At 37.4% G+C, this 13,407-nt stretch overlaps 1 protein-coding gene across 3 annotated transcripts in view; it reads left to right on the forward strand.

The window, feature by feature from the left end:
- The window catches only part of LOC127636505 (cell adhesion molecule 2-like), a 556,717-nt gene that overhangs the window by 521,909 nt on the left and 21,401 nt on the right, over nucleotides 1-13,407 (forward strand). For all 3 annotated transcript variants that reach the window (XM_052117020.1, XM_052117023.1, XM_052117021.1), the window contains one exon: nucleotides 12,610-12,771. In XM_052117020.1, the coding sequence (XP_051972980.1) occupies nucleotides 12,610-12,771 (162 nt within the window). The remainder of the gene's footprint in view (nucleotides 1-12,609; nucleotides 12,772-13,407) is intronic.

Here is a 13,407-nt window from a genome sequence, read left to right on the forward strand (position 1 = left end):
AAGAACGTAAAAAATGGTGCATTATTTCTCCCAGATGTGGTTGAAATTTAATCTAAGCTCTTTGAGTGTAGAGTGTTTTATTTTTTGACAGTTTAGAGCAGTTCTTTGAGACTGTAGTGTGGTTCTTTGAGAATATAGGGCAGTTCTTTGAGAGTGTAGGTCGATATTTTAAGAGTGTAGGCATCACATTTTTCCCCATTCTGATGGTAGATGTGAACATTAACTGAAGCTCCTTACCCATATCTGTATTATTTTATGCACTGCACTGCTGCCACATGATTATCTGATTAGATAATCACATGGATAAGCAGGTGTACAGGTGTTCCTAATAAAGTGCTGAGTGGGTGTTCTTTGAGAATAAAGAGTATAGGGCATTTCTTTGAGAGTGAATGGTGTTTTTTGATAGTGTAGGGTGTTTTTTTTTTAGAGTGAAGGATGGTAATTTGAAAGTGTATGGAAGTTTTTTAAAAGTGTTGGGCAGTACTGTGAAAGTGTATGATGGTTCTCTGAGATTGTAAGGTGGTTCTTTGTGAGAGAAAGGGAAATCTTAAGAGTATAGTACAGTTCATTGAGATTGCAGGGAAGTTCTTATGGTAGTGTATTTAAAACCATGCAGGAATTCACAATGTCATGAATCTTTTCATCATGAATGTGTTCAGTGATTGATGGATCCAATAAGATTTTTCAAGGATGCAAGAGTGTGAACCTACCACACAACATACACACATGCACACACATACACATACACACACAATGTTTAAGATTAAATGGGCTTCTAATAAAATATTTACAACAAAAGGAAGCAAAGGTGGACATTCAACCATGTCAATCACTCTGATTCTATTGGGTTTGTCTGGTTGTCGTGGTTTCTTTGTCTTGGTTTCCTGACAGAGAGGTATAAGTAAACTAAAGGATATTGCTTTTCAGCCCTGCTCAATCCAATTCCTCGGTCTGTTGTTTTCATGTAGTGCTTCTGCCTGTGTTTGCTGTGATTCTGTCGCTGTTTTTGCGAGCAGTGGCAGCTGTTGTCATCACCATTTTCAGCAGTTCCTCAACGCCGTGTGTGGCTGAACTGCAATAAATGCATTTATTTTGAAAGCTTGGCCTGGGAATGGCAGTCGCATTATTGTGGAATCTCTGGGACTGTAGCAACATTCAGCATGGTATTACATTTGTGCTGGTCTTCAGAAAGCAGGACATCCCACACTTTCTCCCCCCAAGAGTATGCAAAGCCCAAGATAGTGTGTGTGTGAAATTGTCAGCTGTAGCAGAATCCAATATCACCACGCCTCAATGTGCTTGCTCTCTCTCTTTTTCTCTCTCCCTCTCTCTCTCGCTCTCTCTCTCTACTCTCTCTCTCTCTCTCTCTCTCTCTCTCTCTCTCTCATATTTATAATGTATTATTGTTTTAATCTTGTTTTAACTTCAGGTTTACTTAATGTTCAGTAATTATCATTATCTTTTGATTTGCGTCCATAAAATTATTTAAAAAATTAAATAATTCCTTTTCATTTTTAAATTATTTCAATAATAGAAAACAGACATTCTTAGTATGTCATAAAAAAAAAAAAAAAATATTTTTGGGTTGAATTGTAAGCAAAAATAAATAAATGTTTTTTATGATAAAGATCGTTACAGTGATATAAAATTAGATTTTGGTCAGACCGCCCACAAGTGTGAACCAGTACAGGTATTTGCACATAGCCTTCTTACCCCCACAGCTTCCTCTTCATCATTTCAAGAGAAATCATTCAGTAGTCATTAAAAATTTAATTCTAAAATGCCTTCTGTGTCTTGACAGATACATGAATAAAACATGGACTGTAATGACATTTTCCATCAGCCCTCATCCCAAAACTCTATGACAACGACCCTGTTCCCTGTCTCAGAGTGTATTTTGAGTTTATGTGTACATATCAAGATATAAATAAGCCTTTTACAGAACTTTTCAATGTTTGTAATAATTCTGTTGTGTGGGTTGTGGAGTCTCAGTGAGTGAGAATGTTTCACTGGATCCTCCTTGAGGATGATAAGGGTGCATATCCATTCCTAGACCTCCTTCAGGGAGAAGAACTGCCCCGCGGAGAACTATGAGAACATGTAACAGATTAGCCGACAGGAAAATCCCCATAGTAGATAAAAGAAAGAAAGCTTGTCCTCCGGGGTTCCTCTGAAAATTTCTCATTCTAACTGTTTGAATATAAAATGGCAGAGTAAGTAAGCATGTAATGTTGATTTAATGATTTTATTGTCATATGTACACACAATTGTTGAAACACAAGGTGTATAAATAGTAAATATATATATAAAAAAATCTTGCTCTTTTAATATAGCAATATTTTAATGTGCTGCAGTATGTAAGCATACTCTAACACAGAGATTTGTAACTAGTGGGTTGCAGGTCTTTTCTGATTGGGTCACACACAGCAGGGGAATAATAGTGCTAAATGCAAATAATAAAATGCAACTACCCATATAATCATGAATAGTTAAAACAGCTAAATAAATAGGCTCATCTACTTTTTTTAAAGTAGGGAAAAACGCTTTGCTCTGTCTTTTGTTGCTGAAATAAAAGGTTGTCCAATCAATTTCTACACTATTTTTGGCACATATTCATCTGTCACTTGGTAGAAACCCACTAAATTAGGCAGAAGGCAACAGACAGGTTGTGTGACCTCCAAAATTATGACCAAAACTATGCAAAGTAATAGCAAATACAGACTACATTGAATATGGCTTCACTTGCCCCAAGAACATGGTTTGTGCCACCAACAATGTTTTGTGGAGTGATTTATTGGCTACCAAGTGTATGAATCCATTGAAATGCTGTTTTGTACAATGAACATTTTGACATTAGGATGAGTAGCCACTTGATATCCAAAAAAATCTTTAGTGTCCTATAAAAAGGTTACTGAAGTTAAATACCACTGCCCTAACATTCACAATGCAAAGCTCCCTTCCCTATACACTCAGACTATTTAGTGAATCTTTGCTGCACAAACAGCAGTTACAATGTCACAAGAGTACATTAACATATGACTGGACACATAGGTTATGTTCCCACAGGCAGAAAATCAGATTTTTTTTGGCCAATCTGACTCAAATCCGTTTAGGTTTTTGTCAACTGAACAGGACAAAAGCACAAAAAAAATCAGATTTTTACCAGCCTGTTCCAAACCACGTTTGTCTGAATGGTCAGATCGGAATTCATGTGTTTTTTTCCGTCATTCGTTGTGTGCGGCGAGTTTTTTCATCAGGTGTTGTGATGAGAAGACATGTTCTGCATTCCAAACATCATAAACAATGCCTTCACTGGACTTTTCGAAGAGAAAAATATATTGATGTAGGATCGTTTCAAGATCGTTTTCATTTTTCAATCAAATTGACTAAAAAGTTAGTTCAGAATGACAGTGGAAGGTGAAGTATGAGAATCTCTTCTGATTGGAACGTACACATATGTCACATATACTGTATGTTACAGGGCAGCAAAGCAGTGCAAACCTCTTTTAAAATAATACAGACATTGACTTGACTCACCCAAAGCGAGCCACTACAGCACGATGAGGCTGATTGTTTCACGCGAATACGGGACGCTTGAGCATTTTGAGTGCTTTAATACAGGACAGGGGTCCTCATCAAAAGTCTCACTGTCCAACCCTTTCATGATTTAATATGGGACATAAAGCCTTCAAAACGGGACATTTCGCTATGCGCTACAGTAATAGGCACGTCCCTATTGGAGTAAAATACAGGACGTCTGGCAAAAACGGGACAGTTGTAAACCCTAGCAGCAATAAACATTGCAGATGCCACCACTCCCGTTTTTTAAGCCATTTTCTGTGAAGAATGTTAATATTTGGAGGCCCTCATGAAAAACATCCATTGATAAAAACTCACTCATGGTGAAGATTCGCAAGTTTGCATTGTTACAGTGATGACTAATGTAGAAGCAGGGGTGTAAAGTAATTTAGTAAAACTACCTAAGTATTATACTTAAGTATAATTTTTGGGGGGATATGCACTTTACTCGAGTACAATTTAAACTGAAGTCTTAATTACATTTCTAAAGAAAAATATTACTTTTGACTTTTTACAATTTTATTTAATTTTGAAATTACTCATTACATTTTTGAAAATAATTTCCAAATGGAGTGTTGCACAGTGGCTGTGTGGAGTTCCGACCATCTGCAGAGGCAGAATTTTGGATCTGATTTGAGCTTCGGATACGTTGAAAATTTTGTGTGACTAGACCACATGTGATCAGCCGACTGAATGTGATGTATTCACTCAAATCTATGAGCACGAAATGAGAAACTCTGGCAGTTTTTGTCCTATCCTTTATTCTAAACGACTGCTACTTCTACAGATTGGACAGTTATTAAGTCAAAAATGATCGTTTGTGTTGCAAATATATATAAAAAAAAGGCTTTTTATCTATGAATTTCTACTTCATAATTGCTGAATTGTTGTTGTTGTTGTTGTTGTTGTTGTTAGGCAACTATTAATTCATATAATAACTATAAAACCAACAATGTTAATCGTAATTTGTTAGTCCCTTCTCCCATGCAACGAACACTGCATGACTGTGCCAACGTTTTTGCAAAATACAATTATGTGCTTCATGGCTACTGTGAAATGGTCTCCTGAACAGATGAGGTAAAGGTTAATGTTCTTTATAGATTTAAATCAACAAAATCTCCCAACCCTAAGCCTTAAACATTAAACCTAAACCTAACCGATAGTGTCATAAAAAGCCAATGTGAGATGAAAAACACAACCACATCATTTTGTGGTGTCTCTCTGAAACTTTAGCTCACATGAGGACTCACTGCTGTTCAGGGCTCATAATCCTGACCTTTGTATCGCAAATGCAACAATTTAGGTTGAGTTACCAGCCAATTTGATCACACTTAAACAAGCTTATAAATGTAGATAAATGCAAAATGCAAAGATTAAAATGAGTCATGCGCTATAGAAAATGTGTTTTTATGCCATAAGATAGCACTATGTGAGAAACAGAGTGAAAAGTAAGTGTTTATGAACTGATAATCTGCCGTTTTACTCATGATTTTGATTGAAAGTTGATAAAAGTAATCTTGTTGTAGCACCTCTGGTGTTCATTCCACCAGGAAACTGTCGTGATATGTACAACAGGCCACGTAATAATCATATTGCAAAAATGTAGTTATTGTAAAATCATACTATGACCAGGTTGCGAATGCCACTGGTGGAGAAATATGAGAGTTACATATGAATTTTTCAATACTGATGTACAATTTAACGTGAATACTTTTACTTTCACTCAAGTATGATTTGGGCTAGATACTTGTACTTTTAATTGTGTAAAATTTTCACTCAGTATCCATCCTTTAACTTAAGTATAATAGTACATTTGACACCCCTGGAGATGTGCAAGCTAAAGCGACTGCAGTCTGAATAGCAAATAATCTGATCTGTCCACATGTAACCTGCAGTTAGATCAATCAGTCTAAAGATTCGGATTTGAGAACAAATCAGATTTTTCCTGCAGTGTGAACAAAGTCCTATAAACATCGATTTGAATGTTCAACCCTATTGTTAATTAGTCACATGCAATTTTCCCAATCAGTTTGCCTGTCCTAAGAGAGTTTATTTACATAAGTGTTAGGGTGGGGGTTAGGGTTAGCATAGTGGCAAAAACAGCCTGTAAGGGCCAGAGAGAGGGTGGAAAATTATAATTTAAAATTAAATTACAACTATTGTCTGGCTAATGACTAACATTAAAAGTGGACTTGAGGGGAAAAAATAAAGTGCTACAAAAGTTTAGAAAATGTCTTCTTTTTTGTGAATAGAATGGCGAAAAATTGAGAATCTTTGTCTGGCTCTTGTGTGTTTCACAGTGGTCAGTGCCTCTAGGACCAGGCTACACACATCCAACCACCAGCAGAAACCATCTGCTCAGACCTGGCTGATAAAAAAAAACAAACAGACAGGTGTCTAGATAAAAGCTAACATCCCAACAAGAGAGAGAGGGTGATGAAGAGAAAAAGTTCTTACAGCCACTAATGGTGGCAGGGAGACCAGCGACAACCGCTGAGTCTAAACACACAGCGTTTTTTGCCGTTTAAGCTTCCTCTTTCATCCTGGCTGTGGGGGCCAAGAATTAGAGTCCAACTTCTCAGTGGTGGACAAACTCGCTAATCTCTAACATGTGAAGAAAGAAAGGTTATTCAGATGGTAGATTCTTTCTTGTTTGCATGTATTCAATCTACACAACTCAGCCAGAAATCGACTGAATCAGAAACAGCAAGATATTCAGATGATGGGTGACTGTAGAGTGATTAGAAATATGTTACAGACAGGAAAGTGGTTTGAAATGTTTTCATTGGTTAGTTTATATATACATTTATGAATTTAGCAGATGCTTTTATCCAAAAAGGTGTATTTAATATATAAATTTTTTCAGTTTGTGTATTCCCTGGGAATCAAACCCCTTATCTTGCTGGAGTTAGTGCCATGCTATATCAGTTACAGCTACAGCAAGATTGAAAAACTGAGTTTTTGACAGATTACTCAGCAGGGCTTCAGACCTTTTACTGGGAGGGGCTTTAGACAGATAATTATGGGTGGGGCTTCAAACCGATTATTGTGGATGGAGTTTCTGACCTTTTACTGGGATGGGCTTTATACAGATTATTATGGGTGGGTCTTCAGACAGATTACTGGGCGGGCTTCAAACTGATTATAGTGGATGGAGTTTCTGACCTTTTACTGGGAGGGGCTTTAGATGGATTATTGTGGGTGGGGCTTCTCACAAATTACTTGGCTGTGCTTACTGTGTGGGGCTTCAGACAGATTAATGCAGATGGGGCTTTGTACCTTTTTGCTGGGAGGTAAAAGTTTAGGTTACCTAAACATAAACTAATCTAACAAATAAAACATGAAACAGGTTGGTGAGAAAAGAGACAGAATGATCAATACAGTGAAAAGGAACTCTATGGAGTCTGTTGACAATGCCTTAAGAACCATTTATCCTTCTTTGAGTCTAAATCGATTTGCAATCGGATTACCCAAAGTATTTAACTAATGCACCAGCACTTTTGGAGATTTACTTGTGTGTCGTTGCGTTTCCTTGCGTTGCATTCTTTGTGTTGCTTGGTTCTTTGGCTCTTTGTCGAAAGTTTGTTCTGTCGATGTTTCAGACTCTGTTATGATCACAGATTGTTATTGTCTGGATGAAGCAAGGCCTTCTGCAAGGAGGACTTGTGACTCCTGTTGGGTGTGTGAACCATAGAGCAGAGAGTGAGAGGCTTCCTTGGGACTTTGTGTGTCCCGAGTTTTCCTTGGACTCTACATGGCACGGAGGATCGTGAAGCAGCCAGATAGCCAAAGAGGAGAGATCAAGCGATGGTTCAAACGAGAGCTTTGCAAGAGAGGAGTTCAGCAGAAGAGAAGAGAGAGCGGACGTTCTTCCTTGGGTAGGAAAGTTTTGAACTGAAATTGGCCACCCCCCAAAGGTGTCCTGAGCCAATTAGAAGTGGCTTTTCAGAGTCACATGGCCAACTGGTCTGTCCATTTCCTAAGCAGATTTACGATCCTTTGTGGAGGATTCTTCAAACTCCTGCTCAAAAATAGTGCATGTTTAATCATGAACAATTATATCTTGACAACAGTGCAAGAGACATGACATCCGTTGTCTTCAACATTCTCTGCGTAAACAAGCAAGCATTTACATACTAAATATGACATTCTTTCATGAATATTATATGTGTAAGTAACAAAAAATGTAAACACTTTCTGTACATTTTAGAGGGTTAACTCAGCGAAATACAACATCCATGGATTCCTATTTAGCTGCTGTTTGCAGGATAATAATCACAATGTCTCATGATCTGATGCATCTAAGTGTAGCAAATTGGTTTATATCGAAGGAAAAAACAGAGTGTATTCTGAGTCTTTCTTGGGAATTCAGGGAGTGTGTTCTCTGTCTTTTATTGCTTGTGACCCCTGCACCTAGGGGCCTCTTTGCAGAGATGGACTTAATAGCAGTTTAGGCACCATGGATGAGTTTTTATGACTCTCTAATGGCTCGGTGGGGGATCTCTCTGATCTGTGGAATGTGTTGTTGTGTTCATTTGATGGCTTTGTTCATGGATAATCCTACACAAATTACTTGGCAGGGCTTCAGATGTTTTACTTGGTGAGGCTTCAGACAGATAAATGCAGGCTGGGCATCTGACCTTTTACTGATTACTTTGGGCAGACTTCGTACCAAGTACTGGTGAGGCTTTTGACAGATAACAGTAGGTGGATTTCTGACACATTACAATGGGCAAGGCTTTTAATAGATGACTGGACATCTGATTGACTACTGGGTGGAGCTTCTGACAGATCACTGTGATTGGGGCATTCGACAGATTACTGGGTATGACGTTTTTCAGATTGCTGTGGGTCTAGCTTTTGGGTGTGGCAATTGAAAGATTGCTGTGGGTCTAGCTTTTTAATGTAAGTGTGTCTATATCAACTGTAGAGAGTCTGTAGTAATGGCACTGATAAAACAGCTTATCCTGTGATTCAGTTGCACTCTGGCTGAGGTGATATGATCACACTGTCAGCAGCCAGACAGTGTGCTGGTTGACATTTGTGTGTGTGTAAGTGTATGTGCATCTAAACAAGATCATTAATTCCAAACAGGCACAGACAATCGCATCAACAAATCCCATCTCAGCCTGCTGTATTTGACCCTAGTGAGAGAACTGGCAGTGGGGAGACTGTTTGTGTGGATTAGAGAGATAAAATCGCATTCACCAGGCAGAGCTTCCACACTGAAACCCACAATGACCAGTTATAAGGGATATTTGAACAGATAGAGGGCCACGGGGGTGGGGGAAGGGGTGTGCTGCTAGTAACTTATATTCATAGTGATTTTGGAGGGAAATGGGGGGCGTTGTTGAAATAAAATAGTTGTTGTTAGTTTTCATGTCTCTGGGACATTAGGATTAGCGTTAGGTAGATGATACTGCCATTGAGTCACTGCAGAGCTCACTCACTTCTGGAGAAACTAAGAGTCTCCCACTACAGGCAGGAGATTGTGGTGCATAAATAAACACAAACTGACAATTTCTGTGTGGAAATTAAAAACTGCTTCCTCAAATTTAAGATCTCACAATGCAAATGCACAGCCAACTTCTGACAAATACACACATAAAAATCAATTCACCATGAATGACCACTGTGTTTACCTTGAGAGCAATTCACGGTTATCAGATAAAGAACATTTTGCTGTCTCCCTCTCTCTCCACTTTCTGATTCTCTCTTTTTTATATCCTGCTCACTCTCTCTAATGGGCTTGCAAAATGGGAGTAGAGGCAGCAGAGATGAGCTGCACACCTTTGTGTCTCCTGTTGTTCTAAATACCTCTTCTATCAGGTAGAAATTGCATTTAAATTCAGAACTGCGCACAGCTGAAATGAAATGCAAATCTTTCCTCACGTTTTATTCTTTCCTGTTCTCAGTTGCTCTCTGGGCACACTATATGCCGCAGCTATCGCAGAGTTCCAGCAAAGCATTCTAATTCTAAAAAAAGAGCGCAACTCATAGCTTTAAAACCCAAAATTTGCGCTATTCAGGGAATTCCGATTCATCTTAAATTGCGTCCAACTATGTACGTAATTACTCATGCCTGTGTGTGTGTACTGTAGATTAGAAACCATTTTAGCACTTTTGTGTCTGTTAAATGTGGGCATGTGTGTATATGTGTGAGTGTGAGTCAGTGATAATGTTTCTATTATTGTTTTGCATTCATAAATATTAATGTAAAACATGCTGACCTTAATTTGAATTCTGTCTGCTGGCAAATCTCTCCCCTCTCACACACACTGCTAACTAACTGTGGTAGACAATAGAAATAGGCAGTGCTGACAAGCTCTCATTATGCTGTTTTTCCTCCTGGATGGATGGACGCACGGAAGGATAGACGAGCAGGGACAGACAGACAGATAGAATGAAATACGTCATAATTTCTACTGTTACATGGTACATACCATCATACCATCAAGCCCTAATGTGCATAATTTATTTAAGCAATCAAAAGATGCTGGAAAGTAGTGGACATTATTTGTTAATTATACTAACTGTAACATGATAGTAAGAAAACGTTAAAAGCATGCTACGAATCTTCACAAGCTCTAACCGTGGGATGGAACCATCTTCCCACTTCCACATCTAAATGTGGGGAGTGTATCTCTGCTCTCAAGTAAAGCTTTCACACTGTTCACAGCCATAGAAAGTGTTATTCATCTGAATGCTCATATGAACACACTAATAGTCTGGGCTTTTTTTGTTTGTTTGTTTGTTTTATATCCGGAATTAAAAACGGAAACCCCAACCTCTTAAATGCATCTTATAAGCATCCCTAGAGTAAGAATTCCCATAAAACTTTACCTTTTCTTGTATGTGTGTGTGTGTGTGTGTGTGTGTGTGTGTGTGTGTGTGTGTGTGTGTGTGTGTGTGTGTGTGTGTTCAGTTTTATAAATGATATCTTTTGCATGCTCAGATGCTCCTGGGCGTGTGGCGACACCCCCAGAGGATCCTAATTGACAGCTTGGCAGTGATAGCAAGAGCGGTGCTGGGAGCAGCAAAAGCAGAGGAGAGCAAATGGAGGGAGAGAGAGAGAGAGAGAGAGCGACAGAGAGAGAGAGAGAGAGAGAGAGACTTGAAAGAGGATGATTCATATAGGCAAGAGTTGTAGGGATTCATACTTTTCAGTTGGACCTGAATCTAAAGGTTTGTAAGGAGTGAAATCCTTTATGTGGCTTCAGTCTTAGATTATGCAGACTCTGCTGTCACATTAAGCAATTCAATAAGACATGTTTCGCATTGTGCACTAATTCAGTTGCAGCAATTTAGTTGTAGCGAATATATGGGGAATCTCTCTAAATTCTGGGTTTTCAACCAGGGGGTCTGCAGGTAATATAATGTACAGTATTAATCTTAGTTTATGTTTTCTTGATGCAAGTTAATATAAACTGTGATTCAATGTAAAGAGTATCTTGATAAATATTGCAGTTTAAATTTTCCCTGCTGATGCACATTATATTCTCTGGTCCCTAAATTCATTAGAACCCCTATCCAACAAAAGTAAAAATGGTTATTTACTATGCTTTCTTACAGAGGCACTAATACCCTTTTGATGAGAAATGTGAATTATTTATTAAGCTTTTAGAGATGCTGTAAATTAATTGCCCTGGATTTGTATTGTAAATGTTACTAGACAGCAGCATAAGCTTAGAAACTTATAAGTCATTATAATGTTAAAAAAAAAACAATAGAACGAAACAAAACAAAATCTGTTGTTCAACTAATGGAGTTTTCAAGCATTAATAGGAGTACAGGGAACTCGTTTAGGCTGATAAATGTGTCATACTATACATCAGAACTAATGCTATGGGATAAAATGTATTGAATTAACATATTTTATGAGAATTTCCTTGTCAAACAGCATAACATATAGCAGCTTGGTTAGAAAACATTCAATAAAATAATTCCTGCTTTATTTGCCATTGGAAAAAACATGAGGGTGAGCAAATGATGACAGAATTTTAATTTTGGGGTAAATGTATCTCTTTAAAGGAATATTTCGGGTTCAATACATGTTGAGCTCAATCGTCAACATATGTGGCATTATATTACCACAGAAAGTCATTTTGACTCGTCAGTCCTTTTCTTTAAAAAAAATAAAAGGCAAAAATTGAGGTTACTGTGAGGCACTTACAACGGAAGTGAATGAGGCGAGTTGTTGGAGGGTTTAAAGGCAGAAATGTGAAGCTTATAATTTTATAAAAGCACTTACGTTAATTCTTCTGTTAAATTTGATGTATTATTTGAACTGTAAAGTTGTTTAAATAGTCATTTTAAGGGTTTAGTGTTTACGGAGTTATGTCGTCATGGTAACGAAGTTGTAAAATTGGATATAGCTTTCAACAGCAAAGATTAGTAAGTGATTTTATCACACTTATATCATGTTAACACACATTGTGTACATCTTGTGGCTATACTTTTGAAACCATACCAATTATGGATTGGCCCCATTCACTTCCATTTTTAGTGCCTCACTACATCTAGATTTTTATTTTTTTTTTAAGAAAAGGGGGCATTAGTCGAAATTTATTATTTTGGGCATCAGCATTGTGCCACAAATGCTGTCGATTGAGCTTAACTTGAATTGAGCTTGTGTATTCCTTTAAGTGCAATAAAACAAGAATCAGATCAATTATTTTTTTCTTCATGAAACCTTACAAGAATCAGAGGTTTACTTTTATAAGTTCGATCCTATTTTGAATGTGAGAAATAGAGGCTGAATTCAAGAATGTTCCAACCACAGTGATGTGTGTCAGTGCATTAAAATAATGAATGCAACTCAACACTGTCTTCACTTCTGCTAAAGTATCTATTAAAGCATTAAAAAAAAGTGGTGCATCTTTCATCTTTTCCTGCACACAACAATACTTCGAATGTATACGAAGCTCAGATGAAACCCACATGACAAACAAGTTTCAAACATAAAACACCTTTGACAAACATCTTTGTTATGACATAGATGTAAAAACCTTTCTCGTCTGCCTTTCTTAGGTGCCAAAGAGGTGAATGCCAGTGGCAAGACGTTCACTGTGAAGAGTTCCCTAAGGCTCCAGGTGGATCGGAATGATGATGGTGTGGCCTACACTTGTCGAGTTGACCATGTGGCCCTGACTGCTACCCCACAGCAGACCACTGAGGTGTTGGAGGTCCACTGTGAGTATAGCTGTGCCGCAACTCAAGCTAACATCCTGTTATGCATATATTCTATACTACAAGCCCGTTTTGTACTACAGAAATTACACTCTGAAACAGCATTATTAAATATTTTACAAAGTAATAACATAGTAATAGTTTACAAAGTAAGATAACACTTCAGAATAGCTTCAGTTGAGAACATATTTTTATTGGACTATATAATGCTTAACAGATCATTAGTTAATGAACATCCAAATAGTTCATTAAACTTTGATTCATATTTTACAATTTTTCTCAATCGCTTTGGCTAATTTTTTGAAACAGTCTTAACATTCTCTAAATTGTAAGTACAACTGTCCCATTTTTACACATTTCTTACATGTAAAGTCATGTATAGTGAACAGAACATTTCCACAAAAATAGATATTTTCATTCGAGAATTGAGACAAAGCGATTGAGAAAAAACGTAATTGTCTAAATATTCACATTTTAACATGCATGAACTACTGATCTGTTAAGCATATAATAATTTTTGTGAATGATTTAATAATGAAAGTGTAAACATTTTACAATAAGGATCTATATGTAAACAATAGTTATTGCATTAGTAATCATGAAACAATGAATACATTTTATAACATTTATTAATCTTAA

Source organism: Xyrauchen texanus, chromosome 44, assembly GCF_025860055.1.
Source record: "Xyrauchen texanus isolate HMW12.3.18 chromosome 44, RBS_HiC_50CHRs, whole genome shotgun sequence".
Classification (NCBI taxonomy): Eukaryota; Metazoa; Chordata; class Actinopteri; order Cypriniformes; family Catostomidae; genus Xyrauchen; species Xyrauchen texanus.